General features: G+C 35.0%; 3 protein-coding genes across 3 annotated transcripts in view; 1 reads left to right on the top strand and 2 right to left on the bottom strand.

The window, feature by feature from the left end:
- The window catches only part of LOC130622400 (INO80 complex subunit C-like), a 63,455-nt gene extending 57,194 nt beyond the window's left edge, over positions 1–6,261 (top strand). Inside the window, exons 4-6 of the mRNA XM_057437857.1 lie at positions 1,318–1,417; positions 2,005–2,072; positions 3,452–6,261. Of these exons, the coding sequence (XP_057293840.1) occupies positions 1,318–1,417; positions 2,005–2,072; positions 3,452–3,580 (297 nt within the window). The 3' untranslated portion in view covers positions 3,581–6,261. The remainder of the gene's footprint in view (positions 1–1,317; positions 1,418–2,004; positions 2,073–3,451) is intronic.
- Positions 6,262–7,546: 1,285 nt separating this feature from the next.
- LOC130622399 (protein phosphatase 1 regulatory subunit 16A-like) lies at positions 7,547–8,835 on the bottom strand. Its single transcript, XM_057437856.1, has one exon. It carries the CDS (start codon positions 8,686–8,688, stop codon positions 8,026–8,028), a length of 663 nt encoding a protein of 220 aa, XP_057293839.1. The 5' UTR covers positions 8,689–8,835; the 3' UTR covers positions 7,547–8,025.
- A 16,111-nt stretch (positions 8,836–24,946) lies between these two features.
- Positions 24,947–27,024, bottom strand: LOC130621521 (major facilitator superfamily domain-containing protein 6-like). Its single transcript, XM_057436825.1, has one exon. The coding sequence runs from the start codon at positions 26,767–26,769 to the stop codon at positions 25,033–25,035; it is 1,737 nt and encodes a 578-aa protein (XP_057292808.1). The 5' UTR covers positions 26,770–27,024; the 3' UTR covers positions 24,947–25,032.
- Between the last annotated feature and the right edge of the window lie 208 nt (positions 27,025–27,232).

Raw genomic sequence — 27,232 nt, 5'->3', positions numbered from 1 at the left:
AAATAAGGAAACAGAAAATTCAAATCGTTCTCTTTAAGTAATCTTGAAAGCGTTGTTCGCGTCTAAATGTTTTTCTAGGACTGATTTTAACCCATCAGATTGAAATATTTGATATTTTACATATGTTATGCTTTCTTTCTTCGTTCGCGTACAAACGAGTAAGAACCCGTTAACACTCGATACCATCGCACGATATTGAAGTGGCATGCTCGTTGTGATGTTGGCTGGAGTATCGACAAGTTGAAGCTTCAAGCATTTCAAGCCTGCTATTGTGTCAAACACGTCGTTATTATTTCCGTCTGATTGGCCAATCCGAATCATTTTGCTGATACTCCTCATGGGTTTTCCTTCTAAACTTTTTTTGCTAGGTTTACGTTTGGATGTTTTCTCCTCGTATTCCGTTTGAAAAATGCTGGACATGTTGAACATGCATATGTCTGTGGTAGGTACGTAGTCGTCTGTGTAGCCCTTGATGCAGAACTGGCGAACGATAGCAGTCTTGCCGACATGCTCCAACACAAGTAACTGACCATACTCGCGAACTTCTGTTTTCGGTTTTGAGGTTTGCAAGTTACTCGTTGAATTAGTGTTGGTTTGCGCTCCTTTGTTGTCATGTTTTCTCGTTTCTTTTCTGAGATGAAAAATACGATCAACAAACTTTAATCGAAATAAAACCTTGTCATCCACATATAGTTCTTTTACTTATTATAATAATCAAAAGGTATTGCTAACTGCAATATAAAGAGAAGGTATAAGTGGACGAAAACAAATAACATATTGTTTTTAACTAATCCTCTAATCCCTCGTCTTTCAAGTGTTTCGTGCCGATGACAAAAATTCTAAGCTACTTCCTCTTGAATTCATGAGAAGAGAGTTAATCCAATATTTAGGCTAGTTGTTGCCTGTATAAAAAACACTATTTAAGGTCTATGTTTTTCTAGTGAAAAAATTATGGCTACATTTACACTGTAAAATGTTTGTAACTTTTGTAAAGTTTGTTAGGAAAACCCTTATAGTTATAAGAACAGGTTGTTTTGAGTGATCCAATCTGATTGATAGGTGAAATGTTGACAACGAATGGAGTCAAATGTTTTACAGTGTAAATATTACAATATTTAAATGTGGCTATTCTTTATTTTTACTAGCCATAAGTTTTTTCAGCAGCCATAAAACTTTATTAAAGTGAAAGATCGACGGCGTGCAATTAACTCAGGATCGAGTTTACTATAAACATAGATATCCAGCCCACATATTAACTTAATTGGTTCCAATTTGCTTGACTTAAGACAAATTGATTGCTTGATCAATTGATTTTAGCATTCCGGTGATGTCCGATCTGGAAAGAAGAAAAGTTGGAAGGGTTTGAGACAGGTCGCGCTTTCAGAGAAAACACACAGTTCACCAGATGGTCCAACATGTACGTATTTCCTCTCCAAATAGTATTTTAGGTTATTCCATACTCGTGTTTTTATAAGAAGGAGGGCTTGGCTGTGGTGTATTTGAAATTCTGGGTAAAACTGCGTATAGTATTAAGTTTCTTAAACACAGTGTTCTTAAAAAAATTGAAAGTTTCAAATTCTACTTGTATAAACAACACGATGGGAATTTTTATGAAGATTACATTTGCAACTTCCAACATTTTAATTAAAAACCCCAAAATACATTCCAATAACTTGCTTGATAGTCATCCACGAAATAAAACCCACTGCAGCATCGATGATTGGAAGATATCAAATAAAATTCGCTTTCTAAATAACATTTTTCTACTTTCCTTCTGGTGATTTTTTTTTTTGAACTTTTTTTACTTCGTCTGCAAAAATTTTGAATTACTTTAACCGCGAATTAAATTTCCGGATATCTTAAAAAAGAAAAAATGTTTTAGCTCTTTAATTTTGAAATTTCTCTTTATACGAGTTATATACAGACATAACTTCATAAATTTCGTGATAGCGTTACACAATGATGTAGCTACACGTAGTAAGCCATGTCATATTTTCGTTTTAGATCTTCGCATCGATTCTCCTCCCCCTCTAAAACCTGCTAAAAAGTATTCCGACATAACCGGACAGTTGGTAAGATTTTAATGATGACTTTTGTTGCTTTTCCTGTTGAGAGGTTAATGACAGCATTATTTCGCAAATATATTTTTGTTTGGGCAATGTATCAGACATCCTTGAATTTGATTATCAGTGTACATGAAAAATCTTGTCACTTTTTTCTTCAAACAGTCTATGCAAACTTTCTGCTAATACCTCTTTTTCTGACGAATATTTTCAATTTACCTACAGAATTCCACTGAACAAAAAAAACAAACTCGGTATCCCAAAATATTAACACAAAATTTCTGTCGCCAAAAAGTTACAAAACTTGTCGAGACGATGAAAAGTTACGATAAGGTAGAAAAATTACCTGGTCACAAAAGTGATAAAAAATTTCTGATAAAAATTTGCACCCTTTTATGAGAGATTATTTCGCTCGCGTTTCACGAACTCTTATAAGTCAGCCATAATTTTCTGAGTTTTTTTTATTTTTTTAGAGTTTAGGTTGAACCTAGAAACTCATTTTGGCGAGGGCTGTTCCATCCGAATTCTGGCTAAATTAAGTTACTGAGTAAAGTCCGGCGGGTTTAAAATGACTTATAATATGAACTGGTTTAAGAATTTGATAAAGGGACGAGATCGCATTAAGAAAATTTAACCCGTCTTACCGAGTTCACAGCTTCATAAAAAACAGTCCCTTTAAATGCATTGTACATTCGTCATAAAGTCAAGAAGGTTAAATTCGTTTCCTACTATTATGCTATATAACCCTTGGAGCACTTTCGAATTAAGCGTCACAAATTTCACAGAAAGATCGCGGAAAAAATTCTGAACAAATAAACTCCAGTTCTTCAAAATGTTGTAGGTTCAACTGAGGTTTTCTGAATTCCAACAAATATGTTTGATAAATACTGTTTACAATTTGACAGTTTGTGATTGCTGTTAACCCAGGTTTAGGGATGGGAGAAAACACTGTACGAGTTTTCACTTTGCTGCTTCTATTCGTCTTGTCCCGATAAAAGGCTAAAATATTAATAATCCGTCAAAAATACTGATTTTATGAAAAATACTATGCTTAGAAAGGACCTGCGTCTGAGGACCTGATAATTTTGAAACTAATAGGAGAACCTATCCTACATGGGCTTTTGCTCTCAAAATCGGATTCTTCTATATTTTCCGCGTTTAAAAGAAGAGAAAATATTTTGGGTTTTTTTCAGTCTTTTCCTTGTGGACCACCGTAAGTACACGTCTTTGTAGGAGGAACTGCTGTTAAACATTATGCAAAGTAATTATGCGTTGACGTCAGGTTTGTAAGTCTTAGAACATTGTCTTATTACGCCTATATGTAACCATGACAGATATCGATTTATGTATGAATCTATTGACATTTAAAAGTTAATCTTTATTTCTAGGCTAAATACACAGACCCTGAGACTGGTTTGTATTATGCATCTGCGGAGGAGTACAAACAAATCAAACGTCTTCCACCTGATGTCGTGCAAGGATATTTAGCTCTGCGTAATGTAAATCAACGAATGTGACAACAGTAGAAAATCATATTTATTATTGCAACAAAGGTGACAGTTTCCAAATCCTACAATCTCTTGTGTAAGCGTTTATAATGTACAAAACAGTTATTGATACCAAACTTTAGTGTGACAGCTAACTTGGAAAGGACTCTTCAAGTGAAGGGAAAGAAACGCATACCTACAAAATTTTTGAAAAATAAAATGTTTTGGAAACGCCCTACCAGTTTTCTTAGCCTACTGTTATCTCGTTGTCCATCATAACGTTAAAGATTTTTGTCACCAAAAACATATGATCAAATAGATGTCGGCTCTGTAACGGTTATGTTTCTTTTTTTTATTAGTTGTTGTGGCTATAAACTTCTGGATACTTTTTTTATCTTTTTATCGATTATAAAGCCATATCTCATTGAGTTTCTCTTGTGCATATTTCGGCCAAATTAAGGGTGACTATCCCAAAAGTATTAGACATCACGGTAAAAATTTTTTTTAAAAAAAAGTGACATCGGCGCACCTTGCTAAGGTGGTGATTATTATTATTATTATTATTATTATTATTATTATTATTATTATTATTATTATTATTATTATTATTATTATTATTATTATTTTGCCCAGGATAGCCTTTTTAGTTACTACTTACTTACTGCTGCTACTTACTTACTACTTAGTTACTGCTTAGTTACTGCTTAGTTACTGCTATCACTGAGGGTGCTGCAAAGGGGGTTCTAGCGCATTTAAAGCTTAATTAGACAATCACCTTAAATAACAATCCTTTTAAATAACAATCCTATTCTTCTCAAGATGAACGCTAAAGCAGGAAGAATTGATTCACTCTTTGCAGTCTCTGGTATGACTCGACGAGGATTGAACCCACCCACCAACCCACAGTGGACCATCTTTTAACATGCTGCCCTGCCAATTAACGGGCTAGGACCAGCATTCATCAAAAGCTTAGAATTAACGTAAACTAACTCCAAAAAAGTAGAAAAACTGCACTGCTGAAAGTTTCTATAGTGTATTTTTAACTGGCAGACATAAACTAAGTCATGCATTTCAAGTTAATTGTGAGTATCAAAATGCAGGTACTTGGCTATAAACAATTGCCAACTCTTGCAGCAAGACCAACTCTATCATCTGCGCCCAGAGTTCTCATATGATTAAAATAGTCGGCATATCTTTTTTCTTTACAACTTTCACGGTTTAATACATGGGCACGCTTTCGACACTATACACAACTGTAGCTTTATCGATTATTTCTTGGGCAAAGTGGCCACGAAACGCTAGCTGAGCCGACTTTCCTCTACCGGACCAGAATAGAGCAAAGTGAGTATATCAAATTTCCTTACTTTTTCCCGCTTTCTGTATTTTCTGAAGTATTAACAAGTTTTTTTTTGTCTGTTTATTTTTGTATCGTATATAGCTAAAGCTAACTGTTCGTAGGTAAGCCAGTCTTCTCCATTTTTGTTGTCCATGATGTATATAGTGAATGTTACATTCTGGTTGGCGGATTGATTCTGACTGTTTAGCTTTGTCAGATTTATTCTAACCAAAAATTGTCTGATTGATACTGACCACAAAGTCTTGTCAGATAGCTACGTACTTAGACACTAGATAGTTAGCTAATCCTTTTCAAAATTTAAAACGAAACGTTCACCTTAATAATTAACACCTTAGCTATTCCAAAATCACATTAATAGAGTTATCTTAAGAAAGCACAAGTTATCTTAAGAAAGCACAAGTTATCTTAAGAAAGCACAAGTTATCTTAAGGAAGCACAAGTTATCTTAAGAAAGCACAAGTTATCTTAAGGAAGCACAAGTTATCTTAAGAAAGCACAAGTTATCTTAAGAAAGCACAAGTTATCTTAAGAAAGCACAAGTTATCTTAAGGAAGCACAAGTTATCTTAAGAAAGCACAAGTTATCTTAAGGAAGCACAAGTTATCTTAAGAAAGCACAAGTTATATTAGGATAACTGTATTAATGTGATTTTGGAGTGCCATAGACTTCAATCCTGGTTTCTTTCCGATTCAATATGTGTATCGAAAAGGACCGAGGAATCGTTGATGATGCTGATGATAATGATTGTAATGATTATCATAATCATGATCCTCCCTAAATCCTGGATCCGCCCCTGAAGTTTCTCACGAAAATTAGTTCTTGCCATAATTAATTCCCTTAAGGTACACACAGCCAGCTATGGAATTATTTCAACTTGACCTATTGCGAAAATGGAGGGGATGAATCGCTTTGGCTGATCTGGGCCATGACTGAAATATTTTGGCCTGTTGATTTATGTAGTGATTTATATTTCATTTTGCCATGTGGGTCATTAATTTCGAGTGATAGGCCCTGTCAATTGTTTCCAAGAGGGACCACATAGGCGGTTCGGAGTGTTAAAAGCTCCCATTTGAGATCACACCTTTGCAATTTCTGCCCAACTAGAAAATATTCTTACGTGTGAATCAAACCCACGACCTCTTTGGTATGAGTTGAATGCACTATTGACTGAGCTACCGTACTCATTTATCAATTTTATTTGTTAATTTATGTCTGTGTAATATTCAATTTATAAAAAAACATGGATTTTATTTGTAATGATCACTAGTTTAATTAGTGAGGAGACGTGCTAGGCTAATACATCCTTGTACGGACAATGACTTTTTTCCAAAAAATAAACTTTGATTTCAACTAATATCTTTAGTAAACATGTCTTCCTTCCTTACATGAGATTTTTCAACCGCTTTCTTTTGCATCCTGTTAATTTGATGCAATCGTATGTTTATCCACTTTGCCACACTTCTGTTAAAAATACCACAAGGCAATACGGTGAAGCCACAGCATATTGTTCACGGCGCCCTCACGTTAGTTATTGGATTTTGCTTATAAAAATTGTTTTTCTAATAATAGCTGGTATATGTTTCATCAAGTAATTATACATGATATATTATGAAAGATGCATGTACTTGACGAGATGTATTACTAGAAGAATGGACAGAGACTGGACAAATAGACTTTTGTGAAAGTTCTTAAAGTAATATCTGCTAAAGAAAAACAAGCTTAGTGTACTCGTTTGTAAAAAAACATGCAATCTCGTGTAAGATTGCACAAAAGATGTAGCTCTTGTTGATGAGTCTTGGCAAACAAATTCATCTGGACGTTTTTCAAGACAAGTTTTTAAACCACATCAAAACTAAATTTGAAGAGAAACACCGCTACAAACGATATCAAAACAAATCAACAACCGGTCATCTGCTATTTTTACCTTCTTACAGAACCCATCCAGTGATGGCGTAAGATACGTCATGTCATGACTCAACTCCCTTCTTTTTTCATCATACGAATAAAATACTTAACAAGCGGTTTAACTTGCTGATACTGTTGGGCATTAATTGGCCTTCAATTATTAAAAATATAATCTGACTTTTTCATCGGCATCAGAGGTTGGAGAATCACGTTTCAGAAATTTGCATGTCCTTGGAGTATCCAATTCTTACGGCTAGCTATTCTTTGCCTGTGATGTTGACAAAGTTACATTAACCGCTGGAGAAATCTATAGCATTTCTTTAAATTGCTTACGGTCATATAAGCCAATTAAAAATAGTGCGTTCGACTGGGCTGACAATACTACATTTGAAGTCTGCCGGAGTGAGGATTTGAACCTGAAACAACCTTTGTGTGGTTTGGTTACGCATTGAGAAATATTTGCGTAGTCAAATCCAAATATATATCAATCGTATTTTTATTTCACGGGATTTTTACACCTGATGTTTGTGTAAAGTCAGTTATCTTCATCGTCTTGCACAATTAAAACAATCATGGTTTCAAAATTAAATGCTAAGTACACAAAGCTATAATAACAATATGCGATATGTAATGCTACATGCGCAAGCCTTTATCAACAATGCAAACAGTTTTAAATAAGGGTTGGGACTAAATCACTTTACACAATTCATAACAATCTTGTTTGTGTACTTTACTCAGTGAAATTAATCTGACTGCAAACAATTATTTACTGTTTCTTGATATTTCTTAAACAAATTCTTTTATGTACAAAGTATAAACATACATATATACATATAAAAATACATAGCAGATATATACACCGTTCATAAACTTATATGTTCTGTACATATATATCTATATCAATAAATTAATTTTTTAACTTGTCAAAATTTAAACACTTTGTTTATGAGAGGGGACAAATATAAATGACACTCCCGGTTTCAGAACATCGCTAATACTTTTTTACCGCACCGAAAAAATTAATGTTAACCTATCATGATAAAAACATTTGGCCTTATATATTTCCAACATGGCGTAAAAGAGGACGTGTAGGGTGTTTTTTTTCTACAAGAGATACCGTAAATATTTAAAAATAAATCCTCTAAAGGCTGGCTTTAAACTTTGTGCCAGCGAAAAAAAGGCTTGTATATATGATATATTACGTATAAAATTCCTATGAAATAGACTGCAACGATAAATCTGTATACGTTTTCCATTTCTTTAAAACTTTTCTCAATTTTTCTTGTTGGACACTTGAAGTTATTTCTTCTTCTGAAGAAAGTGATGATTTTAGTTCGTGCAACGTTTGAAGTGAGATATTCGGAAAGCATGATTGACTTCTTCGATTGGCTCGATTTGTTTTCGATTGATTTTCGAGATCGTCTTGTAACTCGTTAAAACGTTCTAGATTTTTTCGTTTCATAGCTTTGTTAAGAACTTTTCGTGTTTCGGCATCACGAGCATAATCGATAGGCAAATTCCCATTCTCGTCCTTCGCAAAGCAATCTGCGCATGACTGCAGTAAAACTTGTACAGTACGAAAGTCTCCACTGTATACGGCTGCGTGCAAAGACGTCCAGCCATATTTACCTGTATCATTGATTTCAGTACTTCCCGTATCAATTAACATGGAAGCCGTGACAGCCTGTCCCTTCAAACATGCATATTGCAGCGGAGTGAAACCGTTTAGATTATCTTTGGACGTTAGTATTTGCTTCAGACAGGATGACTTTGTACGGGTCGTACCCTCAAGCACAGTTTTAAGTAATACACGATCGTTTTGAAATAAAGTTTGTAAAAAAACCTTGTTTATCGTCTCTCTTTCTGCTCGCACCATGACCAAATGTTTATTAAATCTTGTAATAATCTTGTTTCTTTCGTCTCGTTCCTCTTTTTCCTTCTGTTTCTCCTAATGACTTTTTAATACTAAAGCGTGTGCGGCTTATCCGTTTGTTTATATACGAGAACAAATCACACGGATATTATCTTCTTATTGGCTAAGACGTGTATTCCGGCAATGCTTTTTTAATAGATGACTGACAACAAATAATTTTTTCTCACGGCGGTTTTTCTAAATCATTGGTCAAACACACTATCATAAAGAATAATAGGTTAGTTTATATTACATGATGGCAAGTGTGTTCTAAGTAAATTGATCTATTTGTTGTCTTTAGTGATAAGTTAAATAATATGAGAAATGTCTAAGGGTTGAGCTAACTGTTGTCACTTTAGATTAACCACTGCCTAATTTCTCCACCCTAAATTTTTGTGTGAAAGCTATATTCACACGTTAAAAAAAGATGATAATGTGATTAAGAGGCAGCAGATTAAAGTTGCAACATTATTTCACTACAACTTGCTGGAAATAACGATGCTGTACTTGGTGTTTTCTTTTTTCCGTTTCCTTTTTTTTCGCTGTTCACTCTTTTTATGTAAAAAAACGCCTTAAACCACTAAGTTGAAGTGTAGTCAAATTTAAGCCTACATGTGTGCTTTTCAATCTGTGCAAGGGGGTCAACGTTTTGGTAGCAGTTTTTCTACGGGGGTTGCATAATAATATAACAAAAAGAACAAAAATTTTAAAATAGCATCTTTATGACTGAGAACACTCCGCTATGCCTGCCCGTATGTAGATTTATTCAATGCATTGCGTAATGTAATTAATTTAATAAATAATATGTAAATATATTCAATCCCTTAATATTCATTCAATGCAATAATTCGTATTAAGTTCAATCATTCAATACATATTTAATGATATAATTGTACGTTTAATGCTTAATATTATGTTCAAACTCGAAATTTTTGTGTAGTCCTGAAAATGTATGTTCAATCTGTAAATTTTTGGTTTAACTTTTTTTTATGTTTAATCAATTTTCCTGGGGACGAGCGCGGTCAATAAACACAGATTGGCGCTTTATAGACTGATGAGTTGAAAATATGAAGTATTTGGCGCGGCAATCTAGGCGCCAGAAGGTTCTTGAAAACAAACATGTTCACTTCTGTGGGTTTTTTTGCTTTTGAGGGAGGCGGGTTTTGTGATGTTTTGCACCTAAATATTACTCTGTTCTGCATATACTGCTGTTTTCATCGTACTAAGTAAATTGCATATGCACATGACTCTAGCTAGCTACACATATCTCACATCTCACAATTTATTTTTTTAGGTTCGACTATATAAAAATTAAGTACTATGAACGATAACATCTCTAGGGCTCAACTGCTCCGTGAAGCTTCAAATTTACGAAGCCAGTAAATGTTTGTGGTTGCACTTTGGCGAGTGGAACAAATGATAAAGCTATAGTACACCTACTTTCCGTAAGAATTGTGAATGATACTGTCAATCGAACTAGACAGATGTTGCAACAAAGAAGAGGGTGCTGATAAGCCGCAAACGCCCGCATATATAAGGGCGAGTTCGGGCGACTTTTCGAATTAAATTGACGGTTGTCCGCCGAAACCGCCCGCACTTCGTGTTCGGACACGCCCGAACTCGCCCGGAACATTCCCAAAATGCAACACCTTGTAACATAAACATGGCGGACGACAGTTGGAAGAACGCGCTTGAAGAGAAAGGTGGTAATATACTATATACAAGTTATTTATCAAGTAAATCTTATCAAAAAACATAAAGAACAGTTCTTTTAAGAACTTAGCTACCATATAGTTAGTTCATTTTAATTTTTATACTTTTTTATATAATTCTTCGAGAGTCATTTATGGTGAATTTTTATTTTTTCGGGCATTGTTCGGGACTATGCGGGTTTTTTCGGTCAAATACTTGAATTTTTTTTAAAACGCCGAACTCGCCCGAAAACACCCGCACTTTTTCCGGCGTATGCGGCTTATCGGCACCCTCGTCAACAAAGTTCATCAACGGGCATGTTCAGAAGGCTAAGCAGTGCAGAAAGACTACATGTGGTGTGGAAAAAGCAATTAATTTTGCGATTTTACGAGAGATTTTAGATACTCAGTTATTGCAGATGGTGTTAATATGGTATGTCCTGCTGTTAATGAAATTATCATTAGGAAAAGGATACGGGAGGCATTATTGAAAATGTATCCTTTGGTAGCTGTCACTGATTTTGAATTTGTAAAGGTCCGACAAAAAAAATCAGCACTCCTGAACTCTCTGCTGCAACAGAATTCAACTTTGCAGTCATAGAAAAAATTGTGGGTCAAGTTACACTGTATTTTAGACTAAAACAGTATTGCAGTTATGTAATCAAAGAAAATCAATAACAATGATGATGACAATGACGATTCTCTCATAAGTTCCACGTATCAGTCATTCACAGTAAGCACTACATCCAATCAGTCAGATACGACAATCATTCCTTCCTCAACCAGGCCGTCAAGCAGCAATATATACTGACACAACAACAACTTATTAAGTGGTCACCCCTGCTGTTTTAGTGTCTACTCCTGCAGCTATTCCCATTGTGTCACCAGCCCCTGTAACCACTATTGATAACAAACAGAAGAATACAGATTTAACATCTAACTCAGAGCTGATTGATAAAATTAGGCAACAAGAGATCTCTGATCCTCTTAAAATAATTAAATTTTTCAAAAACACCTTCATTAGGGAAGGGCATTGTTCATTACAAATGCATTGGAAAATCAAGTTAAAGGGGAAATTAACATGATAGCTGTTGACAGAGATAATGTTTTACAATCTTCTTTTGATGAGCTGAAGTATGTAAATAACTTTAATTTCACATTTGAATTTGATTTTATTGGTGAATGTGCAAAATATAATGGTGGTCCAAGGCTTGAGTGGATAGGAATCATGAACAGAGCTATGAAGGAGAAGTACTTTGATTTTGGTCTCAAGGAGCATCTAGCAGAAGAATACTATTATGTTGGTGTAATGGCTGGTATTTCACTGTTACAGGGAGGTATTGTTACCGTCTCTTCAATCAAGAACAGATTAATGAATTGTTCAGAAGTAATTCTACATCTATATAACATTTGTATGAAAGAGGTAATACATGGACTTGATATTTTTGGATTGACAATATTTTGTGCATTACCTGTATAGAGACATTTTATGGAGATTCTTCGTCTTTTAAGCTGAGCCTTCAATATTTAATACAAACTTTGTCACCAGTATTCTCACCAGAAGGGTCAACTGCACGTTCAAGGGGGAAAAAGATCTACTTCTTGTTGTTCAAATACATTAGAGAGGTTGGTAGTTGTCGGAGAGTTGTGTGCCTTGCTGATATATTGCAATTTGTGACTGGTTGTAATGAAGAACGCATACTAGGATTCTCAGTTAAACCAACCATTAAATTTGAAGTAAGTAGCTTTAATATTCTATTTTATAAACGTAAGATTTGTAACCAAGGTTGTTCTTATCAAGCGTCTGTGAGCTGTAAACAGTGAATTTTTAGCAGGTCAAGAACTTAGTGGAAAATTAATCAACTTGTTAAACAACCAAGTACCAGACCCCTAGCATTAAAATATAACTCAGCTTGATTATTTAAATGAATTTTACACTAGGGAGGATCAACAGAAAAGTTGAACTACACACCGAAGGCACATATTTGTGTGAATCAGTTGGTAATTCCAAGAGGTGCTCTGACAGTACTGTTACTGCCTCCATGGCAGTTTATTTATTTTTTGTTATATGTTTATGTGTTACCCTTTTATAGTCTATTTTTATGTTGTTAATTATGTTGGTACAAGTGTGTCCTAAGTGACACACTTGTACCAACATAATTAACAACATAACACAGTGTCCATGTGGGCATTAGTTTCTATGTAGTGTTATGTCACAGTGTGTTGTTCTATTGTGTTGCTTTATAATTCTTTGTTTAATTGTCCATTAGGGACTTCTGTTTTATATAGTTGTTTAGTTGTTCAGTTGTTGCAGTGTGTGTGCATGTGGTGAGCTACTTGTAGCAAATATGTGAATAGCAAATTGATAGGTTTTATTTTATATTTCTATGTCATTTAACTTTATGTTTTTTCTTGTACTTATTTTTTCTTCTCATATTTATTTATTTATTTATCTAGTGTGTTATGTCCTTTTAGTTGAACTTTTGTATTTTGTTTTAGCTTTGTTGTTGTAACAATTTGGAAAGATGAGTTAATTGTTATAACACTCAGTTATATTATTTCCTACCTATAATAGTTGTGTTTGTGCTGTTATAAGTACAACTACCAGATGATGCTCAACTATTTAACGTATACGAATTATCTTTTGCAAATACGTACTCGGGATTATATAAAGTTAAGGATCTAAAAGACAAAACAATTTGTAACATTTTATAGGATTTTATTTGCTTTGTTTCATTAGATATTAACCGACTTAAAATAATCGACTCTTTCTTGTAATAAGTGTCAATTCCCATTTCCGAAGATTCCCTGTATAAAATGCTGCACTTAAAGTTTCCATAATACGCTTTTTTTAAAATAAGAAACATGTTTATAAGAAACCTACATGTGGAATCTTCAAAAACTAAGAAACTTTTACTACTACATTCTATGTCTATTTCTGTAATAAGAAACTTGTTTCTAAAGGCGGGGGCAAACCAGTCCAACATTTCATCCAACATTTTTTTCCCATGTTGGATGAAATGTTGGATAAAAAAATGCATGTTGGATGAAGCAATTTTTAAGTTTGTGGGTCTGCTTTTAAAAACATTCGAACGATAAAGAGTTCATTCATTCCTGAAAAACAAAATATGGACGGAAGGAATTCTTCAGTGCTGCTTATGTTGCTGAACAAACTCGTCGATTCAGACAATGAAAAACTAACCCGCGGAAAAACAAGAGAGTGGAAAAAGAGGAGGGAACAAAATGGATATTTTAGTAATATCATTAAAGAATTGAAGATCGAAGACAGATTCGGATTTAGGGAAATGTTTCGGATGGATGTGGGGGTTTCGATTTCCTCCTTAATGAAATATCCCATCTGATATCAACGTTCGAAATTCGCGGGATTTTTATATGTTGGATGAAAAGTACCACCAAACCAATCTAACACGAAAATTCACGCAACTCAGATAGAGAATTCCTTTGATCTTGCCGAAAATGTTGGATGAGATGTTTGACGGTGATCAAACTTCATCCAACATCGTCCAACACGATTTTTTTCTTCTTTTTTGAAAATTTCAAAATTTTGAAGTGACTCAAACTCAACATTTCATCCAACATCACAGAAATTGCATGTTGGCTGAAATGTTGGACTGGTTTGCCCCCGCCTTAACTAATCCTTACAATTAATTGAAGAAATGTAAGGGGTCTTCTATATCAAGTAGACTTGTTTGTTCCATGCCGTAAAATAAAAGAAAACTGCCACTCATCTAAAAACATCTCGCCACAATCTTTCGATCCTCTGATTGTGAGTTGATTTTCTGGCGATAAAGCTTCCTCTGTCTTCTCCTCTTTTTTTAACTATTGCGTCATAAACTAATGTATTTTTGACTTATTTTCTGCGGCATGTAAAAATACGCTTAAAACAGTTTCTGCCTTGTTATTTGTGCTACATTTTAAAAACATAATTTTTCTAGATTTCCCATCAATTCCACCATGTATAACAAACTTCCATCTAATTAGGGAATGGTGACCGTCTATATGCTATAACGAATTTGCCGAAGGTACAAAATACGATCGACGTGACACTAGAGCACCCCAACGTAGCACGGTGTTTTTCAAATCAACTTGATTGAGACTTGCTCGTACTTTTCTGCGCTGGATGCGATAGCCTATAGACCTTAAATAACCAGAAATAATTGGCCCACCCGTTGTTATCCTATATATAATCATTGATTAATTCATCCAACTTATGATCTGTTATCTCTGTATAGTTGGTCATATACTGTAGATCATACAGTTGAACGCGACGAGAGATCGTCCAACGTGAAACTTGAAGTATTTTACTGATATTCACCCATGTAAAACCAATCCTTCTAAGTTCCTCTAAGATCTCTTTAGGAATGTTAAATTTGGGTCTTCCTGGAGTGAAAGAAGGTATGGTTCCTGCAGCTAAGTTGGAGGGGTTTGCACAATCTTCTACCGTGGTCGAATAGTTATAGCAATTTATCGCGTGATAAATGTCAATAACGCTTTCAATAAGACTCTTCATATCTTTCCAGTCGTCTGTATTCATTTCTATACTGATTCTAACACCATGCAAGAGAAGTATCAACTGCTAAACATGACATTGCTGTCATCCTATATATATATATATATATATATAGGATGACAGCGAACTACTCGTTTACTACCCTATATATATGTATATGTATATATTATTTTTCGAAGTCTTCTTTTCTTAAGTCACAGTGCTCGATACATTGCAGTAGAGCAAATATATTCAGGTATGAAGAAAGCAACAGAATATTTGTTTGTACTGCCCAAACAACAACTTTTTCATCAAAAAAATTATTACATTGAACAAATAAAATTGTTAGAACGCTAAAATATCATTGTATTGAATATAAAAAACACGTTTGAACGTGAATGATGATTGGATTAAACCAATAATACAATGTATTAAATATTGCTACATACGGGCAGGCATACGAGCAGTTACTCTTGACAAATAAAATTCTTAAAATATTTTAAAACATGTGCTTTTAAAGGCGTAGGATAAAGTCCCACAATATATTTATAAAGTAATCCCCAGAGACTGAGAAAATAAAACCACAAAAACAAAACTGTGACTATGGTTGACATACTGTCCATTTTAAAAATTGTGTTGTTTTTGTAAGCAGAGATCAATGTTGCAATGAAAAAAAAAGGATCTACCCACGGTCCAGTTCAAGAATGAATTTTTTTGATCTAGGTAATTTGCTTCGAATCTTATGTCTTATATGTCGCGGGTTGGTTATAAGTTGATTTTTACGACTTCCACCGTTGGTGCGGGTTATAATGTGGTGCGGGTTATGTTATAAGTTTTATATTTTCTGTCATTTATTGTGAAAGTACTACAAACCAAGAAAATACTACCAACGGGATAAAATGCGTTCATTAATGTAACTGCATGCGCGATCCTATATCTTACTTCAACTACGTGATTTAATTTTTTTCACACAGTAAAATTTCTTTAACTTTCTATTGCTTGCCAGTGCTAATATTACGAGCTCTCTCGAAACACAATTCTGGAGATCATTTTTCTTTTGTGTAATGTAATTCTAATCTATTTATATCTTTGCAATCACATTGAGCACATTGAAATGATTTGCTTCTGGTAATAGAGCAATATAGCAGGTATCATTTTTAGGTTTAATTGACATGTATTTCACAACCTAGTGCTCAGGACTTAATTTTTATTTCCTGTTAAAATATTGAAAAATGTTAAAATTAAAGTATAGATAATAATTTTCTTTTTTTATCTACCTTCGAGCAACAGGTGGCCACTGAAAATATCAAAAATAAATATAAAATACAATTAATAAGACACACGCAACTATCTCCTCCCCATTGCCACCATTCATTTTATTATGCACACTGTGATTGCTGAGATATAAAAAGATAACAAAATTCTATAAACATTAGAAAAGAACGTTCCATACATCGCTGTTACAGGCAATCCGTGATAATTATTATGTTGTTTATTTTTATGCCAAAAAAACTTAACTATACATAAAAAACAGAGATTTTACTTTAGGTTTATAACCTGATAGAATGGTTTTGTTTGTTTGTTTGTTTGTTTAATCGCAGGAACAAAAGTTCTTATTGGCTGAAACTAATGTCTACAAATAAAAAGAAAACAGCGTTGTCTGATTTAGTTTTGTCGGCATTAGCAGAAGATCGACTTGTCAAATTAATTTTAATTCATTATTATTTCGGCAATCGGAGACAAGGAAGTTAAGACTGAGAGAGTTGCTAGTTCAGACACTCGGTTCTCGTGTTTGGGGTTCACGAGTTTAAACGTCCCCCAATTGTCTCCAGCATGAAAAATAAACAGAACACACGCACACGTTTAAAGATTAGGGTAAGTAAAAGTACGCTAAATTTTTTTCTGAACACGATGGGGGTTATGCAAAGGTGCGGGTAGGTAAAACACATGGATTGGAATTTTATGCGGGTTATACGAAGGTGCGGGCTATCCGGTTGCATCTAGTTTATAACTCCTTAAAAAAGCTGTGCTGCGGCTTATACGATGTACGGGTTATATACCGGAAAATACGGTAATACCTTCTATTGACCATGAATTTCCACTCAAAAGTTGTTTTAGGTGTTAATAGATTGCGACATTTATGGTTAATCATCAATTTTTGTGCGATATTTATGGTAGCGACATTTATGGTTAAGTTTGCGACATTTATGGTTGATTGCGACATTTATGGTTGATTGCGACATTTATGGGTGTAACACTCCTCGTTATTATATTAAGCTCTTATAAAAACGTTTGCGAATCAATCGCTGAGTATAATTTCCAATTGACAGAAAAATAGACGCAATGCTGATTATTTATAACAGTTTTTTTCAGCTTAGAGAGTTTTTTTAAAAAAAATTCGGAGAAATTTTTAAGATAGAGAGCAAATTTGTTGAGAGTTACATAAAAGGTCAGAGCTGCGTGTTTGTGTTAGGGAAAAGTTTCATAAATGTCTAACGTATGTGTGACCATAGCATTTCACAGTAAGAGCATGCTCCACCCTCACCCACAGGACTCTTCTAATTCTATGATATCCTGACAAGCAGACCCGAGAAATAGCCCCAGGGCTCATGAAAGTTTTTATCTCTACTTTCTGAAGTTGAATGAATGAAACATTTATTATACTTTTCAAAAAATAATCACACTTCAAACGCGTAACTTTTTAATCAATGTCGGATTTTTTACGACAGTTTAAGCTGATTTAGTTTGATGACTCTCAAACAGTGTGCCTTTGTAAATTAAGAAGTCACAATGATTATTCAGTTATAAAACATATAGTAAAAACGAAATCAGATGGAAGCGATGACAACCTGTGTTTGGCCCCCAACAGCTATGGTGACTTTGCATCTATAAAAGCATCAATCTTTTCTAATTCTCTTATAGCAATTAAACGCTTTGTTCCTTTTTTACTTTGGTCAATTTTTTAATTTCGCGAATGGATAGTTTCAATAAATTTTGTCCATCACTCTACAATCAACCTTCCAACCAGACACAATGTAACTTCCAATGTCATTTTTCTTGATTAGTGTATTTTCCTACACATGCAGTAAAAATTTTCATTTGCAAAATTGTTTTGTTATCACAATATATAAACATAGCGAAGGCGTGATCAAAAATTGGTGATTTTACGCAAACACAATGACTTATTTTTCCCAAATTTGCTAAAAACGAAGTTTTGAAAAATAAAATTGGCGAACGGCGGAAATGATTACAATTCGCGAGAACAAATTTTTGCGAATGGCGATAGTGACAATTAAGCATTTCGCGAAAAGCCCAAAAATTAGCGAAATTTAATTCTTGCGAAAATTTATTCAGGTAGTTTTTTTAGCAGCTGCCATTAACTGTCCAGGTGACCCTGTGATAACTACCGCCCAGCCATCCAACCCAACTTTCCGTTTAAACATTCGCTTTATTTTTTAGGATAATTTTTATTGACTTCAAGTTTATCTGTAGCTGCCACACTTTTTTTTTGAAGTGTTTAAACCATCAAATCCGTCATCTGGCATATCATCAGTGACATTTCCACTTCATAAATCGTTTCCTAGAAATAGTCTGTTGACGCCATGATGTTCCGCTGTTTTAAAGCACAACTTTCGCGCGCGTAAGGGGAATTTTGGAAGCCTACGCAAAAGGTCGTTCTAGAACGCCTATATTTGAAAGTGTTTGTTCTCGCGAAATATTTCACATTCTCTCATCAGCAATTATAACACCAGGCCTATGTAAAACATCAACTTCGACCCCGATATGGTGCGGTTTAGTTTTTAAATGATTTTATCGAAAAATTAAATCTTTTCCAACTCGCCCAAATTAGTGGGATTTTTTTTATTTGCATACTAGTCGATGAAGGTCCGTTAAAAAATCCACTCAGGCAGAAAATAAATTGTTTAAGCTGTTTTGCTGACGTCAGCATTGCATATACAAAGAGAGATTTGGCGAAATTTAGTTTATCCGTTGCATGGAACGTGTAGAACGCTAATCAAAATAATGTATAGCATCATATGTTTCCGACGAATGCCTAAGGAGATAAAGGAGTTTAAAAATTTTGCTGACGTCAGCAATGGCTCGGCGAAACATAAAATTGTTTTTTTAGAAATTTGTATACGCTTTGCTTCATCGCATAGATCTTGAAACGCTGATCAAGGAAATGTATATCCTATACATTTTCTTGTACTTTTGACAAACGGTTACGAAAATATTGTGGTTTAAAGGTTTTTTGATGACGTCATAAACCCGTCCATTCTGAAACGGATTTGGAGACCCAGGTTTTGAAAACTTACCCAAATTGGTCCCAGGTGGTCTGTAGTTACCCACGCGGTGAAAAATCATTGACGTCACCACCTCGTTTCCAAGCTATTTGGCCTCAAAATTTATTTAAACTTCACTGTAATGGCTTCATTAATTTAACATACTTTCCTTTGACGTATTTTAACGTTAAAGTTTGGTAAATTACAGAACCATTTTATGGGCGATGTCTGAGAGACTTTATCGAAAAAAGTTGTAAAGAATATAATCCACTTTGCAAAAGTCACAGACAGACAGACGGAACTGGCGTATTATTGTATAGATAGTCGATAAAGCCCGTGGAAAAATCCACTTAGGCAGGATAATAGAGAAAAACAACCGTCATTTAAATTTTGCTGACGTCAGTAGAGACATCTCAGAACACAAATTTTTTTTTTCAGAAATGTGTATACCTGTTGCCTTCATCGTATAGATCTTGAAACGCTGATGAAAATAATGCATAGGATTATGTACTTTTGACAAACAGTTGCAGAGATATAAAGGTTTAAAGGTTTTTTGATGACATCATCAACCCGTCCATTCCGAAACGGATTCGGGGACCCAGGTTTGGGAAACTTACCCAAATTGGTCCCAGGTAGTCCCTAGTTACCCACGCAGGAGATGACGTCAGTTATTTCCACCCGTTTCCAAGTTATTTAGCCTTAAATTTAAAAGTGCAATGCAATGACTTCACTAATCTTAATATACTTTCCTTTGACGTCAATATTGCTTTAACGTGAAAGTTTGGTAATTTACAGAACAAATTTATAGACGATGTTTTATAGACTTTATCAAAGAAATTTTATCCACTTTGCAAAAGTCACAGACAGAAGCTCCGTATTATTATAAGAGATTAGTCGATAAGGCCGGTGGAAAAATCCACTAAGACAGAAAAATAGATTGTTTCAGGTGTTTTGCTGACGTCACCATTGCATATACAATTTTTTTTTTAAATTTGTTTACACGTTGCTTCCAATGTGTAGAGCTTGAAACGCTCATTAAAATAATGTATAGGATGATATAGTTTCGACGAACGGTTGATGAGATATAAGAGTTTAGAAAATTTGCTGACGTCAGCAAAGACCCGCCAAAACATAGATAATTTTTTTAGGAAATTTGTATACCTGTGGCCTTCATCGTCATCGTATAGATCTCGAAATGCTAATCAAGAAAATGTATAGGATCATGTACTTTTGACAAACGGTTGCAGAGATATTAAGGTTTGAAGGTTTTTTATAACGTCAGCAACTCGTTCATTCCGAAACGGATTCTGTGACCCAGGTTTGAAAAACTTACCCAAATTGGTTCTAAGTGAACCTAGTTACCCACGCAGTAAAAAATCATTGACGTCACTACCTCGTCTCCAAGTTATTTGTCCTCAAAGTTTTATATGCACCGTAATGGCTTCATAATTTAAAATAGGATATTGACGTTAAAGTAGTGTTATTGACGTCGCGCCGTAACGTCAGAAAATTTAACATATTAGACATATTTTTCGGCAACCTCAAAGGAAAATGAACACATCCACTTTGCCTGTTACAAACAGACACAGTCTCTGTATTATTATAAGAGACTTGTCGATAAGGCCCGTGGAAAAATCCACTTAGGCAGAAGGACAATGGAAAAATAGGTTGTTTTAGATTTTTTGCTGACGTCAGTAGTACAATTACAAAAATTTTTGGCGAAATTTAGTTGATTCGTTGCCTGTACTGTGCAGAGGTTAAAACGTTGACCAAGAAAATGTATACGATCATGTCTTTTTGATAGGCGGTTAATGATATAAGGGTTAATGTTATAAGGGTTTTAAAATTTTGCTGACGTCAGCAATGGCCAGTCAAACCCCAAAAAATCTTTTTTAGAAATTTGTATACCTGCTGCCTTCCATTGTATAGGTCTTGAAACGCTGATCAAGAAAATGTATAGGATCGCGTATTTTTGACAAACGGTTGCAGAGATATTAGGGTTTGAAGGTTCTTGGTGACGTCATCAACCCGTCTATTCCCGAAACGGATTCAGGGACCCAGGTTTGGAAAACTTACCCAAATTGGTCCCAGGTGGTCCCTAGTTACCTACGCAGGAGATGACGTCAGTTATTTACACGCGTTTCCAAGTTATTTAGCCTTAAATATAAAAGTGCAATGCAATGGCTTCACTAATCTTAATATAACTTTCCTTTGACGTCAATATTGCTTCAACGTCAAAGTTTGGTAATTTACAGAACATATTTATAGAGTTTGTTTTATAGTCTTTTTGATAAGCAGTTAATGAGACACTAGTCGATAAAGCCCGTGGAAAAATCCACTGAGGCAGGATAAAATTGAAAAATAAGCGTCATATGAATTGTGATGACGTCAGCAACCCATCTGCAAAAAAATTAGAACCTTGTTTTTACGTTTCCTCTATTGTACGGAGTTTAAAGCGCTGATCAAGAAAATGTATGTAATCACGTGCTTTTGATAAATGATTAATAAGATATAAACGTTTAAAAAATTTGCTGACGTCAGCACTGACCCGTTTACACCCCTCAAATTTTTTTTTTAGAAATTAGTATACCTGTTGCCTTCATCGTATAGATCTTGAAACCCTGATCAGGAAAATGTATAGGATCATGTACTTTTGACAAACGGTTGCAGAGATATTAGGGTTTGGAGGTTGTTTGATGACGTCATCAACCCGTGCATTCCGAAACGAATTCTGGGACATAGGTTTGGAAAAATCACCCAAATTAGTCCTAGGTGGTCCCTAGTTACCCACGCGGTGAAAAATCATTGACGTCACCAACTCGTTTCCAAGTTATTTGGCCTCGAAATTTTAAGTGTACTGTAATGGTTTCATTAATTTAATATAGGATATTGACGTTAAAGTAGTGTTATTGACGTCGCGCCGTAATGTCAGAACTTTTAGCATATTAGACATGCATTTTTCGGCAACATGAAAGGAAAATGAACACATCCACTTTGCCTGTCACAGACACACTTAGCGTATTATTATATAAGACTAGTCGATAAAGCCCGTGGAAAAATCCACTGACGCAGAATAAAAATTTTGATGACGTCAGCAACCCATCTACAAAAAAAAAGTAGAACTGTGTTTCCACGTTGCCTCTATTGTGTAGAGCTTAAACTGCTGATCAAGAAAATGTATATGATCATCTGCTTTTGATGAGCGGTTAATGAGATATAACGGTTTTAAAATTTTGCTGACGTCAGCAATGGCCAGTCAAACCCCCAAAACTTCTTTTTAGAAATTTTTATACCTGTTGCCTTCATCGTATAGATCTTGAAACGCTGATAAAGAAAATGTATAGTATCCTATGTTTTTGACAAACGTCTAAGGAGATTTAAGGGCTTTAAAATTTTGCTGACGTCAGCAAAGTCCCTATCAAAAGTTCCAAAAAAAATTTCTTCACAAATTCGTACACCCGTTGTATTCATCGTATAGATCTTGAAATGCTGATCAAGAAAATGTATAGTATCCTATGTTTTTGACAAACGTCTAAGGAGATTTAAGGGCTTTAAAATTTTGCTGACGTCAGCAAAGTCCCTATCAAAAGTTCCAAAAAAAATTTCTTCACAAATTCGTACACCCGTTGTATTCATCGTATAGATCTTGAAACGCTGATCAAGAAAATGTATAGTATCCTATGTTTTTGACAAACGCCTAAGGAGATTTAAGGGCTTTAAAATTTTGCTGACGTCAGCAAAGTCCCTATCAAAAGTTCCAAAAAAAATTTCTTCACAAATTCGTGCACCCGTTGCATTCATCATATAGATCTTGAAATGCTGATCAAGAAAATGTATAGGAACGTGCACTTTTGACAAACGGTTGCAGAAATATTGGGATTTGAAGGTTTTGTGATGACGTCATCAACCCGTCCATTCCGAAACGGATTCGGGGATCCAGGTTTGGGAAACTTACCCAAATTGGTCCCAGGTGGTCCCTAGTTACCCACGCAGTGAAAAATCATTGACGTCACCACCTCGTTTCCAAGTTATTTGCCCTAAAAGTTTTAAGTGCACTGTAACGGCTTCATTAATTTAATATAGGATATTGACGTTAAAGTGGTGTTATTGACGTCGCGCCGTACCGTCAGAAAATTTAGCATATTAGACATGCATTTTTCGGTTACTTCAAAGAAAATTTCGGTAAGATTAAAGGAAAATGAACATATCCACTTTGCCTGTTACAGACACACGGAACTGGCGTATTATTATATAGATAAGGGTTTTAACATTTTGCTGATGTCAGCAATGGCCAGTCAAACCCCCCAAATTTTTTTTTTAGAAATTTGTATACCTGCTGCCTTCATTGTATAGGTCTTGAAACACTTATCAAGAAAATGTATAGGATCGCGTATTTTTGACAAACGGTTGCAGAGATATTAGGATTTGAAGGTTTTTCGATGACGTCATCAACCCGTCCATTCCGAAACGGATTCGGGGACCCAGGTTTGGGAAAATTACCCAAATTGGTCCTAGTTGGTCCCTAGTTACCCACGCGGTGAAAAATCATTGACGTCACCACCTCGTTTCCAAGTTATTTGGCCTCAAAGTTTTAGGTGCACTGTAATGGCTTCACTAATCTTAATTAACTTTCCTTTGACGTCAATACTATTTAAACGTTAAAGTTTGGTACATTACAGAACAATTTTATAGGCGATGTTTTATAGAATTTGTTAAAGAAAATTGTAAAAAATATAATCCACTTTGCAAAAAGTCACAGACAGAACTGGCGTATTATTATATAGACTAGTCGATAAAGCCCGTGGAAAAATCCACTAAGACGCAGAAGAACAATGAAAATATAGGTTGCTTTAGATTTTTTGCTAACGTCAGCAGTGCATATACAAAAAGAAAATTGGTGAAATTTTGTCATTTGTTTCCTGTAATGTGTAGAGGTTGAAACGCTGATCAAAATAATGTATAGTATCGTATGTTTTTGACAAACGTCTAAGGAGATATAGGGTATAAAAATTTTGCTGACGTCAGCAAAGTCCCTACCAAATGTTCCAAAAAAAAATTCTTCACAAATTCGTACACCCGTTGCATTCATAGATGCATTTATAGATCTTGAAATGCTGATCAAGAAAATGTGTAGGAACATGAACTTTTGACAAACGGTTGCAGAGATATTAGGGCTTGTAGGTTTCGTGATGACGTCATCAACCCGTCCATTCCGAAACGGATTCAAGGGCCCAGGTTTGGGAAACTTACCCAAATTGGTCCCAGGTGGTCCCTAGTTACCCACGCGGTGAAAAATCATTGACATCACCACCTCGTTTCCAAGTTATTTGGCCTCAAAATTTTAAGTGCACTGTAACGGCTTCATTAATTTAATATAGGATATTGACGTTAAAGTAGTGTTATTGACGTCGCACCGTAACGTCAGAAAATTTAACATATTAGACATGCATTTTTCGGTTACTTCAAAGAAAATTTCGGTAAGATCAAAGGAAAATGACGATATCAACTTTGTCTGTCACAAAAACACGGAACTGGCGCATTATTAAATAGATAGATATTTATTTTCAGTTTATACCTTAAGCAATGTTTTTCTTTGCAAAAATTTATCAAGGCATAGATCCGTTATCACTTGCTAATAAATGCTTAAACATTAAACAATCAGTCTAGTATTTTACCACCACGTTTTGAAGTTTTTACAATATGTGTGGATAGAGTGCAACGAAGATCAATTCTGTAAGTTTTTGCAAGTATGGTGTTTTGTATTTGCAAAAAAAGAAAAAGTACTTAGTTACAAGTTCTTTATTAATATGCTTACATCCTCTCATTACTCTTCAAGGTTCGAATTTGTAGAATGTGAGATGGAGTTATGATTCATTGTCTGCTCCTGTTTGGAGTTCATATTAACGCTATATAGCTCTGCAAGTTTATTTTTTGTTGTCTGTATTTCGAACATATCTTTTATATCATGTTTTGTGTGCGGCCATATGTTATTTATCAGAACGAAACAAAACAAAGTAAGCAGACTAATTTCTCCAAATATAAGAAAGGTAATCGCATGGCCATAATTGTGTACCATAAAACCGCCGACAAGCCCGCCTACTGAAAACCCAAGTCCACCGTGAATACCATTAAAAATACCATGCAAGATATGACCAGTGGTTCCCTCTTGTCGTATATATGATATCATTGCAGATCGTATGGCTGCAGATGTCATTCCGTGCGTTATTTCGATAGGTAAAACTAGCCAAGGTTGGCGCAGAAAACTATAATAAAAGAATCTAGCTGAAAAGAAAAATAGACCAAGGTAGATTAGTCTAAAATGTCCAACGTATCCAAGTAATCGATCTGATAGCATGTAGAACAACACTTCAGCAGTACTGTTTATAAGAGAAACGAACGCAAGCAGAATTTGCAAGCCGCCCATTTCTTGTAAATGCCAAAACAAAAAAGTCGATATAAATCCATTCCCGAATCCGCACGAAAATGTTACCACAAGGAGACTTGTTAAGTGAACATCGTTTATAGTTTTAACGCACTCCCACAAATTTGCGATCGTTTCGTCCAGATCAACTTGAATAGCATCGTTAGATTGAAATTTGAATTGTGTAGCAACAATGAATGCTAATAACATAAAAAATGTAAAAGCATAAAAACATGGCGAATAATTCACTTCAGTCATACGTGTACATGGATTTCGTCTTTGTAAAAAGTTTACTGATACACCAATTGTGAAAGCGAATAATGCTGAGCCGACCGCTGCCCATACTACTTGTTGACCAAACGACTGAGCTTGATTTTTCAGACGTTTTAACGTACAGATATCAGCTAAAGTCTGGGCAGGCGAGGCTAAACTAACGCCTAATATGGTTACCAATAATAACAAGATAAATGGGCGAGACGAATCAGATAAATGTTTTTCTGGGTCATACTCTTCGTATATAGCAGCAAAATCTGATGACGTGTTTAATATTAGTCCGGGTATATAATCATCAAACACGCCTTGGTCGCGTAAGTCGCGATGTTCACGCGTGTACTCGCGACTCTCGTCACGACTAATTAAAAAAGCGTTGCTATCTTTAAAAGGTGAAAAATCAAACCATTCTTTCCCTGCAGCTTTTTCTATTTGTTTCTTGGTCAAGTTCCTCATTGTTAAACAGGCTCTGGGTTCTTCTCTTGGTATAAACAATATCCCAACTGTACTTATCAACCACGCAAATAAACTGACTAATAGCAGCTCTTTATGCTTACGATATTTTTCAGCTATCATGCACCAGAATGGAACAAATAAAAATTGAATAATAGTTCTCGCAGCAACAATTGCGCCCACTTGACGGGGAGTTAAGAACAACTGACGAAAATACAACGGTACGTACGGCCAAAGAGAACCCATGGCAGAACTATAACAAAAATAAAACAACTTGCAATGAATAAGATTCCTGTCAATGCTTGGTAAACATCTTATTTCTTCCTTCGTTTCTTCTAAGGAGTTTTCTGTTACGCTTTCTTCTACTTCGCTATGCCATTCATAAAACCTTCCTATCGTCGCGTTGAAACTATCCATCACTAATACACGATCAAACTACTTCATACCCAATTAAAAATCCTTCTCTAATAAAACTACATGTTAACTATAAAATAGGCGCGCAGAGTTCACTTGCACACCACTATACTTCATAACGCTATCACTCGCCGCATTATTTGCTGCATGATAGCCTGGTACTACTAATATTTCAATGCAGAAAGCAGTGCACACCACCTGTTGTTTGAATGCCAGCAAGCTTCAGCTTGAATGCAAAGACAGCTTGATTCGAACTTGGAGGAAAGAATACGCAAGGAGAAACAACTTCATTTCTGTACGCTTTAAATGTATTGAATTTTCTATTGTTTTTAATTTCAAAAGAATCAGTGCGTGAGGTGCTCGACCGAGTCTTTTTCGCAAAAAAATGATCAAATTCCATATTCTCCTTTAATAGGGGCTAACTTTTTCTATTGAAATCTGACTGTAACACGCTGAAGGCACGTGA

This window comes from Hydractinia symbiolongicarpus, chromosome 12 (assembly GCF_029227915.1).
Source record: "Hydractinia symbiolongicarpus strain clone_291-10 chromosome 12, HSymV2.1, whole genome shotgun sequence".
Taxonomy (NCBI): Eukaryota; Metazoa; Cnidaria; class Hydrozoa; order Anthoathecata; family Hydractiniidae; genus Hydractinia; species Hydractinia symbiolongicarpus.
The sequence above is the reverse complement of the archived record's forward strand: the minus strand, read 5'-3'. Positions and strand labels throughout refer to the sequence as shown.

What these genes read in the sequence shown, in the direction of transcription:
- LOC130622399 (XM_057437856.1), bottom strand. Translation starts at nt 8,688, where the DNA reads ATGGTGCGAGCAGAAAGAGAGACGATAAACAAGGTTTTTTTACAAACT.
- LOC130621521 (XM_057436825.1), bottom strand. Translation starts at nt 26,769, where the DNA reads ATGGATAGTTTCAACGCGACGATAGGAAGGTTTTATGAATGGCATAGC.